Source organism: Humulus lupulus, chromosome 3 (assembly GCF_963169125.1).
Source record: "Humulus lupulus chromosome 3, drHumLupu1.1, whole genome shotgun sequence".
Taxonomy (NCBI): Eukaryota; Viridiplantae; Streptophyta; class Magnoliopsida; order Rosales; family Cannabaceae; genus Humulus; species Humulus lupulus.
The window spans coordinates 279,424,449-279,441,380 of record NC_084795.1 but is presented as its reverse complement, the minus strand read 5'-3'; the positions used below and the strand labels follow the sequence as shown (position 1 = coordinate 279,441,380).

At 34.0% G+C, this 16,932-nt stretch overlaps 2 protein-coding genes across 2 annotated transcripts; both read left to right on the top strand.

Moving 5' to 3' along the window:
* Positions 1 to 398: 398 nt before the first annotated feature.
* Positions 399 to 6,840, top strand: LOC133825769 (uncharacterized). The gene is made up of 9 exons (XM_062258671.1): positions 399 to 915; positions 1,751 to 2,298; positions 2,692 to 2,874; positions 2,973 to 3,174; positions 3,514 to 4,158; positions 4,477 to 4,625; positions 5,494 to 5,529; positions 5,727 to 5,781; positions 6,758 to 6,840. Exons 1-9 carry the CDS (start codon positions 399 to 401, stop codon positions 6,838 to 6,840), a joined length of 2,418 nt encoding a protein of 805 aa, XP_062114655.1.
* Positions 6,841 to 16,001: 9,161 nt separating this feature from the next.
* Positions 16,002 to 16,824, top strand: LOC133825768 (uncharacterized mitochondrial protein AtMg00240-like). Its single transcript, XM_062258670.1, has 3 exons — positions 16,002 to 16,036; positions 16,126 to 16,165; positions 16,450 to 16,824. Exons 1-3 carry the CDS (start codon positions 16,002 to 16,004, stop codon positions 16,822 to 16,824), a joined length of 450 nt encoding a protein of 149 aa, XP_062114654.1.
* The last annotated feature ends 108 nt before the right edge of the window (positions 16,825 to 16,932 follow it).

The following is a 16,932-nucleotide window of genomic DNA, read 5'->3' as shown; positions in this document are numbered from 1 at the left end:
ATAATCCTAATTTTTTTTATATTATGGTGTATATTATAGTTATCTAGAACATCTTATAAATTTTCAAGAAATTTTGAATAAATTATGGTACCGAAACGGAGTCTAAACTGTCTCTTGCACGCGTGCCTTATTTTTGTGTACGAGTGTAAAATTTGACAGTTTGAACTCTGTTTTCGGCTTCGTAAACTATTCAAAATTTCTTGAAATTTTGCAGGATATTCTAAATACCTACAATATACACCGTCATATAAACAAATTTGAGATTATATCTGTACAGATGCCGAAAGCAGAAAAAGATGCCCTGCTGTGGAAAAAAAAATGTGTTGTCCTCGTTCCTATATATATATATATATATTCTTTTATCATTTTTTTTAACTTTTATTTTTCCATATATAGAGATGGGAGATGAGAAGAGAGGTAGCATTGCGTTCTTCGCAACATACCGACCACCAGTGGCGTTGGACATATACTCGTCTTCAGCTCCAGTAGTGACGCCGAACCATAATGAGCTTCACATGACTGATGGGGTTTCCTACAATTACAATGCCCAAGTCATTCCATCAGCCGCTCTTAAGAAAATTCTCACTCGCCCTAAATTGGCTTCCGAAGGCAATGCATCCGACGTAGATTCAGGTCGTCTCTCGGCCATGGTTTTCGTCTCCGAACGCAACAACCTTGAAACACTTCACATAGCTCTCCGCTTCAATGGAGACACACCTAATGTCAAAGTCTTTAGTTTTGCTGATGTTTTTGGTACATTTGATGGTATTCGAATGGAGGACTCTGGTTGCGTTGCTGGAGATTATCTTGTCTATGTCACCACTAAGGATGACCCTGCCGAACGCCGTCGATCATGGGCTGCTGTTTACAAAACTAATCTTAAGACTGCCAAAACTGAACGACTCACACCAAAAGGTTGCCTTCCTTCCCTCGATTTTTATTATGTGTACAGAAAAATATAAAGGTTTTAGCATAAACATTTATGAATAAGTTGTTTTCGCTGTTTATTAACAATCAAAATTTTTAAGTTCTATAAATGGTAAATATATATATATATATACAGTGGGGCTCAGTGTTCTCGGCCCGTGAACAGTTTTCAGAGCTATTTTTTTTATGACCGTCTATATTGTCGCTGTTTAGAGTATCTTGCAAAATTTCAGAAAATTCCGAATAGTTTACAGTACGTAAAACTAGGTTCAAACATGTTGTTGCACGCGTGATTAATTTTTTTTTATGTGTGTAGAAGCAATATGTTTAAACTTAGTTTTCGGTACTAACTATTCAAAATTTTCTGAAAATGTGCAGGATACTCTAAATAACTACAATATACATGATTATAAAAAAACGCGTCAAAAGCTATTAACGAGTCGAGAACACTGACAGCCCTACCACCAATAAAGCTTAAAATGAAACTCTTATAAGAAAATTCTCATGCATATATATATTTGTACAAGAGTAAATTAACTTACATAATGAATATTTTTAATTGACTTAATGGGTATTTTTTTAAACTCTAATACATGATTATTAAAAACAATTCTTAATAAGGACCAAATTATAAAAACTCTATACAGATATGTATGTATTTATACAAGAGTAAATTAACTTACACTCTTGATGGCATGTCATGATGAGATTTTGTGTCAATCATAATAATTAATATATATATATTATATCAATAATAATTTATTTCTTGTGATGAACATAGAGTAATTAAGCTGATTTTCTCTTTCTTCTTGTGCATCCACAGGGGAAGCTGACCTAAGTCCATCAGTATCGCCCAATGGAAAGATGATAGCAGTGGCGTCATTCCAGAAAAAAGGTGGTTGGGATGGTGAGATTGAAGATCTAATGACAGATATTTTTGTAATGAATGTAGATAAGCCTTTTGGTCGAAAGTTGGTTATAAACAATGGAGGTTGGCCGAGTTGGGGAAGTGACAATGTCATATTTTTCCATCGCAAGGTTGGAGAGCTTTGGGGTGTGTTTAGAGCTGACATTAGCAAGGGTTCGAAATCAGAAGCCTCACGTGTCACCCCTGTTGGCATCGACGCGATAACTCCAGCAGCCATCAACGCTACCACCGTGGCTGTCGCAACTATTCGCCAGAAATCAAAATTTAGTGATGTCCGGGTTGAAGCACAATATAGACACATCGAAGTTTTTGATTCAACTGGAGAAATGCAACCTATGGAAATCACTCGAAACACAAGACCCAAGGCCGATCACTTTAACCCTTTTGTGATAGATGGTGGGAAGCGCATTGGTTACCATCGTTGCAAGAGTGACATTCTAAAGGTACTCTAGCTAGTAGCTTACAATAATTTTGAAATATTCACCATTTCCAAGCCATATAAATACAACATGTATTGATGGCAAATTTAGATATGTATAAATATATATGGCATGCATGATATATTTCATTTTAGGCAAAGGTTTCACCTTATAATTAATCAGTAAGTAGTCCAAAAAGTTGTACTTAAATCACTAAGCTTTTTTTTCCGTAAAATTCAGTAGGTAGTTTAAAAAGTTGAACTTAAGTCACTCAGTAATCTTTTGGTGGCAAAAATCAGCAATCGTTATTAAAAGCCTACCTATACAATCGTTATTAATCACTTAAGAAATTTGTGTTTTTTTTAATCATTTATTAAAAGCCTACTTATACCATCGTTATTTACTTACATGTGACAGAGTGGTGATGATATTGAAAGACAATTCCACAAGCTTGACTCTCCACATCCAGATGTAGGATTGTTTAGAGTCTCAGGAGTGTTTCCAACCTTCTCAAAAGATGGCTCGAAGCTTGCATTCGTGGACAATGAATTCAAGGCTGTGTGGGTAGCAGACAGCCAAGGATTGCGAATTGTTTTTGAGGTAAAATAAGAGTGAGAGTATAGTAGTGTCAATAAAAACATATAAGTATATTATCATGAATGATATATATACATATAACAAGTTATGTGTTTATGTAGACAAAAGGCCCAGATAGCATTTTTGGACCAGTTTGGAACCAAGATCCTGAAAAAGACGTATTGTATGTCTGCATGGGACCATCTTTCAACGTCAGCAAAAAACTAGACATTTGTGCCATCCCTGAAGTTTCAAGTGGTAAACGACATCGTAAACAACTTACTAGTATTAGCAATAATGCTTTTCCATCCTCTAATCCAGAAGGTAATAACCTTTATTGTCCATTTAATTTATTTTGAAAAAAATTGTCAAGTATATGTGTATAGTAATATACTATTGTATAACAAGTTGTTTGTCTTAAAACCAACTTAGTACCTTATTGTGTAAATAATATATCAATTAAAAATTGGACCTTTTCGATCAGTAAAAATATCCTCAATTTATTTAATTAAGATTAATTTTTAAATTTAACATATGTAATAATTTGCAGAGGAATATATTTATATATTATTAACATATATATCCTTTTTTGAAGAGAAAAGACACATTATAACAGATTATAATTTCTGGCTAATATTGTTAATGGGTTGAAAATTATAACAGGAACAAAATTAGTATTTCGATCTGCAAGAGATGGGGGAGAAAAAAAACACAAGAATCTATACATAATGGAAGATGCACAATCTGGTGAGTTTGGAGAGGGCACAATAACAAGGCTAACAAATGGGCCATGGACTGACACACATTGCCAATGGTCTCCAAGGGGTGATTGGATTGTTTTCTCTTCAACACGAGACAAGCCAGAAAGTGCACCAGCGACTGATAATGATCTTGACCCAGGATTCTTTGCTGTGTATATAGTGAAGGCAAATGATCCTTCGGTTGTGATAAGAGTGTTAGGAAGTGGAAATGATCTCGGAGGGCATGTGAACCATCCATTCTTCAGTCCTGATGGAAAAAGCATTGTTGTGACTGCTGACCTTGCTGCAGTGTCTGTTGATCCCATCTCTTTGCCTCTCTTCTTGCACTCTGTCAGGCCTTATGGAGATATATTCACTGTGGATATTGACCCAGATGACATTAACAAAAACAAGAATGTTAAGAAATTCAATCGTGTTACACATAGTAGGTATGAGAATTCTACTGCTAGTTGGACAATGTTCTCAACTAAGGACCCAAATGCATCATGGAATCTACTTTTGAAGGAAGACTACGCGCCCACATGCCCTTATGCACATCCCGATGGAGGTGAAAGTTGGCACATGACTGGCCACCTTTGCATTCCTAGAAGATGTTGTTGATTGTTTTTGCATTACTATCTTTACATGTCTCTCTCTTGTCATTTCACCATTATATTTTCCAATAATATTATCATGCCTATATACGTTTATTCAATATTGAAATTTCAATGTAAGCATTATTGCTTCTTGTTTTAAAAATGTGTACCATGCATGGAAAGTAAACTTTGATTATTGTTCTAAGAATGAAGTTTATCTTTTTTTGTCATTTGAATTTATGTGTACTTTTTCCTTTAGAATGATTTTTATTTATTAGAAATTCTTTTAGCTACCACAAATTTGGTGGCCAAACAAGCAAAACCAATCACAAGAAATATATTGGTTGAAGTAGGGACTGACATAGGCATGGAGGTGGTGACAGATTGCTCATCTGAGATTGGCTCTGCTGCAGAGGTGCTAGGTGGAGTAGCCATAGACGTGAGTCAAGGCCCTGATACCAAGATAAAATATAAAATATAACGTAAATAAAACTTCTCTATTTTTCTGTAATGCTCAACGGTTCAGGGAAAGGTGCAAAGCACCTGTATATATATACAACAAGAACTTACTATTTAGAGCTAAGACAATTGTAACCAAATTCTGAATCAAGATTTTATGTCAAATTAGTGTGTCTCATTCTGTGTCAAACCAATTTAATTGTGACACCTCGTATTAAAACCTAACTTATTGTGAAAGAACAGTATCCGTTTTATTATAAATGAAATATTAACACTACAAGAAACAAGCTTTTTGCCGGCGCAATTCGGAATTGCGCCAGCAAAAGCAACTTTTATCGGCGCAACTGGCGAATTGCGCCGGCAAAAACAAATACTTTTACCGGCGCAAAATTGCGCCGGCACAGGTGATTTTTGCCGGCGCAATTCGGGGTTGCGCCGACAAAAAGTGATCGCTTTAAAAAAAGGCAGTACCTTTGCCGACGCAACCCCGAATTGCGCCGGCAAAATATCATCATATTTTTAAATAAAACCCACAAACTTTTGCCGGCGCATTTCACTGAACGCGCCAGCAAAAGTCAAACATGTTTTTTGAATTTTGCACGTTTTCAAGAAAGTAGGTGGGTATACTTTTGCCGGCGCGTTTCGTTGCGCCGGCAAAAGAGGGCATTAGTAAAACGATGCCGTTTTGTGGTAGGGTTTACTAAATACTTTTGCCGGCGCAACGAAACGCGTCGGCAAAAGTCATAACGATATTACACAGCCGCAAGCCTTCTTCTTCCCCATTTCAGTTCCATTTTTCACAAAAAACGAAAGTCTCTCCTACCCTCTTTCTCTCATTTTTTTTTCAGACACTATCTTCTTCAACGGCTCTATCTCTCTCAAGGGTAAGTTGTTCTTCTTCCCCATTTCAGTTCCATTTTTCACAAAAAACGAAAGTCTCTCCGACCCTCTTTCTCTCATTTTTTTTTTCAGACACTATCTTCTTCAACGGCTCTATCTCTCTCAAGGGTAAGTTGTTTTATTTTTTTGTTTGTTTTGCCCCTAAATTTTCTACTCATTTCATTTTATTTCTTTGTTTTAGGACGCCGACCGGACCACCGCGCCACCACCGGACCACCACGCCGACCGGACCACAGGTATACCTATATATATATATTTATATATGTTATATATTATATATATAAACGCATATATATATTATATATAAACTGATATATATATTATATTATATATAAACTGATATATATTATATATTTAAACTAATATATATTATATATAAACTAATATATATATTTAAATCGAAAAATGTATATGGTTATATTTATATTTATGTTTTTTTTTTCCTGTTTTGTATTTTTGTATTTTTTATTTCTGTTTATATATGATTTATTTTTTTTTTTGTTTTTTTTTATTTTCTGTCTTAAATTTTAGAAAAAGAGGTACAAGAAAAAATTAAATTTTATGTTGTGCATGATAGTATAGTAAAAATCATTACATTAGATGATCTAATATAATCTCATAATTAGAAATCAATTTAATTAGTATTCGATTAATCTTAAGATTATGAGATTAGATTTGGTATTATAATAAGATTAAATTTTAGCAATTAAAAATCAAATTTTAAAATATTTTAGAAATTTTAAGTAAATATACGTTTATGTTGTGCATGCTATGGGAATATTCTGTATATTGATCTAGTAATATTATGTATATTTTTGTGTGTAGTTTGCATGTTTTATAAAATTTTGGGATAGTTTAAAATATAGCTGTTATGCTGCCCAAATTTTGTTAGTCTTAGGAAAATTAACATTAATTACAAAAAATATAGCCGTTAACATTAATTTTTATTTTAATGTTTTATATGTATTTTTTTATCTTAATAACAACTATATTTAAGTTACTTTTATAATATATGTTTTTTGTTAACTTCTCAAATGTCCGGGCAATTGCCACCTGAAATGGACAGCCTTTTGCAGCGAACTGAGGACATTATGCTAGAAAATCAGAACCTAAAAATACATAATACCAAACTTGAGAGTCAGCAACGGCGTCAAGATCTTCTGCTCAGTGCTTTGTTGAAGCAAGTTGGTGAATTGGCTCCTGATTTTACAGTTGACTTACCAGACCAGGATCTGGACGATGACGATGATGCTGACGGGGGCGGGGATGATGAGGCGGGCAGTACTCGTTTATAGAAGTTTTTATTTATTTATTTAAAGTTTAATTTATGAGACATTTATTTTACTAAACTACTTTTATATTTTCATATTTGGTGGAGACAATAAATATTAATAGTTGTAATTTTTATTTATTTATAAAATTTTAATTTTAATTTTATTTCTAATTAAATAATATTACTAAAAAATTAAATAATTATTAATATATTAAAATAAAAAATTATTAATTAATATTAATATATTGAAAATAAAATTAGTAATTTAATCAAAAATATTATTTAAAATATACTTTTACCGGCGCAAAATTACGTCGGCAAAAGTTTCAATCCTCACTATATATATACACCTTTAACGGCGCAAAAATGCGCCACTAAAAGAGTCAACTTTTAACGGCGCATTTTTGCGCTGCTAAATGTGTTTTCCACAACAACGTGACAAAAATTTTTGCCGACGCATTCTTATTTTTCCCGGCGTATTTTTGCGTCGCCAAAAGATACCATTACCGGCGCATTACATTTATGTGAAATTAGCGACGGGGGTACGTCTTCGTTCTTTGCCGGCGCAAAATTGCGTCGGCAAAAACTTCCTGGGTTTTGCCGGCGCAAATTTGCGCCGGCAAAAGTCCCGTTTTTTGTAGTGTAAATATGAGGTGTAACAATTAAATTGGTTTGAAACGATATAAACCATACTAATTTAACAGGGATCTTAATTCGCAAATTCCTGCAAATAAGGTGAGCCAATGAATTCTGTCCTTAGCTGTCATGTGATTCAGCATCATAATCATCAATATGATCTGATATGGAAATTCCACTCACTACAAGAAACGAGACTTTTGCCGGCGCAAATTTGCGCCGGCAAAAGTAAGGTTTTGCGTCGGCAAAGGACAGCGACGTACCCCCGTCGCTAATTTCACTTTTGCCGACGTAAATGTAATGCGCTGGTAATAGTATCTTTTGGCGACAAAAAAATACGCCGGGAAAAATAAGGATGCGCCGGTAAAAGTTGACTCTTTTAGTGGCGCATTTTTGCGCCGGTAAAGGTGTTTATATAGTGAGGATTGAAACTTTTGTCGACGTAATTTTACGCTGGTAAAAGTATTTTTTAAATAATATTTTTGATTAAATTACTAATTTTATTTTCAATATATTAATATTAATTAATAATTTTTGATTTTAATATATTAATAATTATTTAATTTTTTACTAATATTATTTAATTAGAAATAAAATTAAAATTAAAATTTTATAAATAAAAAAAAATTACAACTATTAATAATTATTGTCTCCACCAAACATGAAAATATAAAAGTAGTTTAGTAAAATAAATGTCTCATAAATTAAACTTTAAATAAATAAATAAAAACTTCTACAAACGAGTACTGCCCGCCTCATCATCCCCGCCCCCGTCAGCATCATCGTCCTCGTCCAGATCCTGGTCTGGTAAGTCAATTGTAAAACCCAAAATATTCCCAGATCATACAAAACATATATATACATTAACAAATAAATCAATTTACATATATACAAATATTTAACTACAAAAAAACATATACCAAAACGAATTTTTTTATTAATACAAAAAAAATTATTAAATACATATTTACAAAAATATCACATTTAATATAAAACAATTTAAAAATATAAACATACATTATTAATCTGGTTTTTTTAAGTTCATACTTTAACTAAAATACATATATCGCAAAATACAATATAATAAATATTAACAAGCAAAATTAAACAAATACATGTAACACATTAAAATAAAAAAAAATACATATTCAAATCTGTTTTTTAAATTTTACAAAAAAAATTAATAAATACAAAAAACATATATTATAAAAGTAACTTAAATATAGTTGTTATTAAGATAAACAAATACATATAAAGCATTAAAATAAAAATTAATGTTAATGGTTATATTTTTTGTAATTAGTGTTAATTTTCCTAAGACTAACAAAATTTGGGCAGCATAACAGCTATATTTTAAACTATCCCAAAATTTTATAAAACCTGCAAACTACACACAAAAATATACATAATATTACTAGATCAATATACAGAATATTCCCAGAGCATGCACAACATAAACGTATATTTACTTAAAATTTCTAAAATATTTTAAAATTTGATTTTTAATTGCTAAAATTTAATCTTATTATAATACCAAATCTAATATCATAATCTTAAGATTAATCGAATACTAATTAAATTAATTTCTAATTATGAGATTATATTAGATCATCTAATGTAATGATTTTTACTATACTATCATGCACAACATAAAATTTGATTTTTTTCTTGTACCTCTTTTTCTAAAATTTAAAACAGAAAATAAAAATAAAAAAAAAACAAAAAACAAAATTAAATCATATATAAACAGAAATAAATAAATAAAAATACAAAACAGAAAAAAAACATAAATATAAATATAACCATATACATTTTTCGGTTTAAATATATATTAGTTTATATATAATATATATTAGTTTAAATATATAATATATATCAGATTATATAATATATATATCAAATTATATATAATATATATCCGTTTATATATATAATATATAACATATATAAATATATATATCGGTATACCTGTGGTCCGGTCGGCGTGGTGGTCCGGTGGTGGCGCGGTGGTCCGGTTGGCAAGGTGTGGCGGAGTAGTCCGTCGGCGCGGTGGTGGCGTGGTGTGGTCCGGTCGGCGTCCTAAAACAGAGAAAAAAAATGAAATGAGTAGAAAATTTAGGGGCAAAACAAACAAAAAAATAAAACAACTTACTCTTGAGAGAGATGGAGCCGTTGAAGAAGATAGTGTCTGAAAAAAAAATGAGAGAAAGAGGGTCGAAGAAATTAACACAGAGGAGAGAGAGAGACTTTTGTTTTTTCTGAAAAATGGAACTGAAATGGGGAAGAAGAAGGCTTGCGGCTGTGTAATATCGTTATGACTTTTGCCAGCGCGTTTCGTTATGCCGGCAAAAGTAAAAAAATGCGCCGGCAAAAGTATTTAGTAAACCCTACCACAAAACGACGTCGTTTTACTAATGCCCCTCTTTTACCGGCGCATTTTTTTACTTTTGCCGGCGCAACGAAACGCGCTAGCAAAAGTATACCCACCTACTTTCTTGAAAACGTGCAAAATTAAAAAAAACACGTTTGACTTTTACCGGCGCGTTAGGTGAAATGCGCCGGTAAAAGTTTGTGGGTTTTATTTAAAAATCTTATGGTACTTTTGCCGGCGCAATTCGGGGTTGCGCCGGCAAAGGTACTGCATTTTTTAAAGCGATCACTTTTGCCGGCGCAACCTCGAATTGCGCCGGCAAAAGTCACTTGTGCCGGCGCAAACCGACGCAATTCGCCAGTTGCGCCGGCAAAAAGCTTGTTTCTTGTAGTGACTCATTTTAACACCTTTTATATTTTTTAAAATTTGAGCAACATAACCACTCTTATTTTATAAAAAAAAAAATCAGAACCTACCAAAACTATACAAAAATATATATGACAAGTCACAAAGTAACTTACTTCTGATTATAGTCTAGATAAAATCACATGTTTAGTTTTAGTTTCTCGTAAATATTTTTATCATATGTAAAATCTGGAATATGTCGAGTTGGTCGGCTGGGAGATTTTGAGAACCTGGTTTGGAGAAAAACTGCTAGGTTTGAAGGAAAAATTGATCTAATATAAGTGGGAAGATCTGTGTGCTTAGTGACTACTTCATTTGGTTTTTAATTTTTGTCAGGCACCTCTTCATGTAATTCTCATCTTTTTATGAATCCACAATCTCCACGGATGATCGTACATTGTGATCCTTCAATGATTATGAAAGTGGGTTGTTTTTATCTATAGAGCAAGTCTTTGAATTGCTAATATAATTTTTTGTGTAGTTCTTTGGTGTTATTTTGCAATTTAGTGCATTTGAAGTTGAAAAATATAATTTTACGGATTGTGTGTTGCTATTCTTATTATGTGAATTGTTTACCCGGTTATGACATCTATATCAATAATATCCAAAATTGACAACTTCTTCATACGATTTCAAAGTAAGAGTCAAAGAAATTCGACATCTGTACACTTTTAAGTAAATTTTTCTTACAATGAAACACCAAAAAAAAATTTCTACCCATTATTCTAATAATCTCATAAAACATCTTCTGCACCATCATAATAACGATCTTACCTATAATCGTTACCCAAGCAAAAGAGAAAAGCATCTGGCTTTAGCAGAAGAGAGATGACATACCACTCATTACAAGATTTCAAACCAGAAAATTTAAGGTGATTTTAAACAAAAAATTTACGGAAAAAAAACAACAAAATATTTTAATGATTTACATTAAAAAAAAAATACTCATGTTTATACATCTACCGGTGAGGCTTTATACACCTATTGAGGAACATTTTAGCTAGTAGGAGCTACGAAAACATCCACAAGAAGCATATCTACTATTTTCTCAACTTTCTTAACAAAAGAAGTGCTTGTTTTGCCTCCATTACAAAGCAATGACCCAACCAAACTCAATAATTAAACAACATAAGACACCATTGAACGTGATGAAGAATGAGAAAAATAAATAAACTCATTTGACCCATCACTATAAAAAACCTTACTTTTGCGCCGGCAAAACCTATTTGCCGACGCAAAACGTAATGCGCCGGCAATGGTATCTTTTGGCGACGAAAAAATACGCGGGGAAAAATAAGGATGCGTTGGGAAATTTTTTTGTCACGTTGTTGTGGAAAACACTTTTAGCGGCGCAAAAATGTGCCGGCAAAAGATGACTCTTTTAGTGGCGTGTTTTTGCGCCAGGAAAGGTGTATATATGCAGTGAGGATTGAGACTTTTGCCGACGTAATTTTGCGCCGGTAAAAATAATTTTTAAATAATTTTTTTGATTATATTACTAATTTTATTTTCAATATATTAATATTAATTAATAAATTTCGATTTTAATATATTAATAATTATTTAATTTTTTAGTAATATTATTTAATTAGAAATAAAATTAAAATAAAATTTTATAAATAAATAAAAAAATTACAACTATTAATATTTATTGTCTCCACCAAACATGAAAATATAAAAGTAGTTTAGTAAATTAAATGTCTAATAAATTAAACTATAAATAAATAAATAAAAGTTCTAGAAATGAGTACTGCCCACCTCATCATCCCCGCCCCCGTCAGCATCATCGTCCTCGTCCGGATCCTGTTCTGGTAAGTCGACAGTAAAATCAGGAGCCAATTCACCAACCTGCTTCAACAAAGCACTGAGCAGGACATCTTGACGCCGTTGACGACTCTCAAGTTTAGTCGTATACTTCTTTAGGTTATGATTTTCTAGCATAATGTCCTGAGTTTGCTGCAAAATGGTGTCCACTTCAGGTGGTAATTTCCGGGACATTTGAGAAGTTGACGAAGATGCTTCCCTCTTTGCGCCAATTGCCTTCAACCTAGGCAACCCCCCAAACCCTTTCTTATAATGCGAGCGGGGTCCAAGGACATCCGTGACAATATCCATATCAGCAATTCCTTCAAATTGAATTTGAAGAATTTGCCAAGCCTCTTTGGCAGACTCAAATGAATAAATTAATTTTATATATCCTTCACCAACACCATTAAAGATAGCATGCAAGACTTTGTTATTATAACTAGAAAATTTATCTTCAGCATCAGTCCAGCTGATTTCAGATTTTACCTTTGTGAGATCATCAAATTCAGTGGGTGGTGTCCAACCTGTTAAGATTGATCTCCATGCCTTTTCATCTAATCATTTGATGAAAGCTTGCATTCTAACTTTCTAATAAGGATAGTTATAGTCATTCAACAGGGGAGGACGCTTTATTGAACTGCCTTCTGCAAAGAAAGACATTTCACAAGGTACAAAACAAATGAAAAAAAATACAAGATTGCACTAAGAGTTTAGTGACCCGCTCTTATACCAATTGAAAATTCATATTTTAATATTACCAAGTGATTTAAAATAAACAACTTAATTAAATGCGGAATACTGATTAAGTTGTTTAGGCAGATTTCAATTTTGTTAACACTACTTATGTAACGCCCTAAACTCTAGGGACCGTTACGGTGTGCATTTTAAACAGTGCTAAACTCGCTAATCGAGTCATTTGGCCATAATCGTGTAACTAAGTTTGATTAGCGACTTAGGGTTGAAAATTTTGGTTAAGGTGCAACGTTTCACTAGAACGTTTACTGTATACATTGGGATCCCAAAAATATAATTTTAAAGGTTTATTACAACAAAATATTTACAACTAGCCGACATAAGCAGCAAAAATAGGGTTTAACCCTAGTTCCTCTTTCAACCTTCGGTCGTGGCGGTCGAGTAGCCACATATATACACATCGTCACTTAAGCTCTCCAACTCAAAGATGGTCCAGCTTTCTTTTGTCTTTACCTGCACCACATAACACCCGTGAGCCGAAGCCCAACAAGAAAACTCAATATGCTCATGATTAGTAATATCATGTCATCAAATCATAAAGTGCATGCCTAGAAATAACAGCCTTAATCACGCATGCAAATAAGTTCAGATGATGATGGGGTATCCAGGATAAGAAATCCTGCCCTCTTGAGTGGATGACTATCAAGTCAAACCTAATCAGATAAGTGATTTAACACTGGTGGTTCCGATAACCATGCTGGGCTTATAGCCCTAAATAGAAGAGTAACAGTTGTAAAAGTCACTAAGGTGGGTTCCGTTCCCTTTACAAATAAGTGATCACATCACTAGCTTAAACATAACATAATAAGTGACTGATAAACAAGTCACTATCATGGGATCTGCACCCTCAACCATGTGACTACACGGTCACTTGGGCCTTCTGGCCTTGGCTCTGAGTAACTACTCATAGACTAGATAAGCACTTTTAGTTTTCATCGAACTTAGAGTCGGTCCGGCATTAATGCTCATAGTGAGTCATTCAATGTAGATGCCAATTAGATCTAATCTTTCATCAGCTCTGCATTCCTGATTCTTATGCCGCTCCTGACTCTTGGGTCAGTAACACATGGCCAGTGCTCAGTACCATTGATGGACTTGACTAGTAAGTCACAGCTTCACAGACAGATTTGACACTATTGCCGATTCTGACTAGTGAGTCAGTGCCAGGCACAAGTAAGCAATGCTACCAGGCATATATCATATGTGAAACATCCAAAAGTAGGGCATTCAGCATGCTTACTTAACAATTGCTAGAATAATTAGGTTCATGCACAAACACAGAGACTCAAGCTCTGAACAATCTCATATTCAACATTCATGGCATGCCCTAACCGCATGTTTCTCGTGCATCATATGCATCACATACCGGGTGCAGTTTTCTTACCTCTGGTTTGAGCGAGAAATGACAATTGAACGACCCTTGAGAACGACCGATTCTTTAATCCCTTAGCTGTCACCTATTCATAACCAAATACAACCTCCAATTAATGAAATTAACAATAATTGGGTCTTGACCTAAACCTCACTCCTGGAACCCCGAATTGTACCCAAACGGTGAGTAGATTCGATCCCGAGCCTTAAGGATTGAAACCCCGAGCCAAAAACCCTTAAAAATGCCCAAAATGGGAATTTGATGGAACAGGGTAGCCCCCCAGCGCTCAAGTCAGCAAAACTCCACTTGAGTAGCGTTGTAGCTCCCCCTAGTGGGCGCTGTAGCACTACCCCCAGACAGAAAATGCCCTTGAACCTTTTCCCTTCGACTCAACCATTTTCAACCTGAAAATCAAGCTCCCAAACACCATTTAAACCCCCCAAATGAACCCAAATATCATCTACACATATCCTAGGCATCACAACCCAAGTAACCCTAGCCAAAACATCCATCGAATTCTCAACTTTCCAACTCAAAAACCAAACTGAAACTCCAATGAAAACAGAGCAAGAACAAGAGATTCTATGGCTAAAAACTCACCTCAATCTCAGCAGCATCCTCTTCAATGGTAGAGAATAACCCAAAACCCTCACAGCTAGGTTCCTTGTCTTGGTTCCTCAAAAAGAGCTCCAAAATTCAAAGAGAAATGGAGAGGAAATGGTGCACGGGAGAGAAGATGAAGGAGAATCTGTTTTCTTAAGCTTTCTATAGCTTTATGGTTGATATAAATCATTTATGGTCAAAAGACCTAAATGCCTTCAAGTCTAAATAAAAGCCTTAACAGCCGCCAAGGGAAAAACCGTCCTTTCCCGCCTATTTCGTTAATTAAAATTAACGCCCTCCAATTCTCGATACTTCCAATATTCTCAAATGCCAATAAATCATACCCCACTACCCTTTAATTCCCGACAATGTTCTAATCACCAAATCACCCCGAGACTCACCCCGAGCTTCGAAATTAATCCCGTTATGACCAGACCGAAAACTTGCATTCCATGATCGTCTCATGCCGAATGGCTCGAACCAATCCACATATAATGTGGTATTATTTATAATTCGCTCTCATGCATGAAAATACACAATTACGCCCTCAACGGGCCAAATTACCAAAATGTCATTATAATTAAAAATGAACTCATATGCATGCATTTATTATCATATAATAATATAATTCACATAAACATGCACATAATTATTTAATACACATAATTATTTAATAATATAATAAATTAATTATGGCCCTCTCGGCCTCCTAATCAAAGTCATAAACCTTGTTAGGGATTTTGGGCATTACAACTTATGCAATTGTTTAAGCAGAAACAAAAAAACAGGTAAAAAATTTAACACACGAGAATTTTTATGTGGTTCAGAAATCATTTCAGATAATCTACATCCACGGGGCCACGCCCAGAGAATAAACCAATTAGTAAAGAAATAATGTGTACAAAAGCATTGACTTAAACAACGTAAGACTCCCTCTTAAACTATTACCGCAATCTTGTTGTACTCTTCTCTACGAATCTAGTTTTGATGAAACACTGATTCTCTTGAAATCCCTTCAAAGAATAGTGAGTGCTCACTTCCTCCCGAAGTGAGAGTTAGACAGAATTCTCTCCCAAGGATCCTTATGAACACGTTCACAATAAACACTACCTGTTTACAAGGGACTAGATAGATTTCCACAAGTACACTCAACACTCTCACAAAGATTAAGGTGAACAAACTTAATCCCTACAAATAAAACACTCTTCAAAATAACATAACGTTTACAAATTTCCAAATGGAAGAGGTGAAATTTCCAAAGGCCTTAACAAGGTATTTATACGTAAAGAAATCGTCCAAGGCCAGGTTTTTCTAAGATCTTGTAATCAACACAAGAATATTTGCAAATTTCTTTGATTTAGAAAATCTTCCAGCCAGATTAATTCCGTGTCGACAGAAAAGGTAAGTGTTGAGTCAGCAACGACATCAGACTTATTTGGCAGAACGAACATGGTCATTTCTTTTGACCATGTTCATTTTCGAAAACCTTCTTATCCCTGAATGAACATAATCCCTGAAAATATTCGCACAAGATAATTTAAATACAATATTTTACCAATAAATATTGATTGTGATAAATAAGGTAAAAAATTTATTCACACTAAAAACCAGCTGAATTATGTGATAATTATTTAAAGATATACTGCTGATTTTTCTCAATTTAAAATATTTTATCTAAAACAAAGTTAGCCAATAAGGATTTTTACAAATATCTTACTCACGCAATACTTGATTTGTGTTTTGTCGTTAACAAGCTCAGCCAATTTCTTTCAGCACTTACAACTGCTCATTGGCGTGCAACTAAGCATGTTCTAAGGTATCTTAAGGGTACTCTACACCATTGCATTCATATCAAACATTCAACTGGCCTCACTCTTACTGGTTTCTCGGATGCTGATTGGGCTTGTTGCCCAGATGATCGAAAGAGTGTAGCTGGGTACTGTGTTTATCTTGGACATACATTAGTTTCTGGGTCGTCAAAGAAACAAGTTGTTGTCTCTCATTCTAGTACTAAGCCTGAATATCGCTCATTTGCTCATGTTGTTGCCAAAATTTCTTAGATTCAATCGCTTCTCAAAGAACTTGAGTTTCCTTTGTTCAGTACCCCAATCACATGGTGTGATAACTTAGGTGCTAGTGCTCTTGCTTCCAATCCCGTCTATCACGCC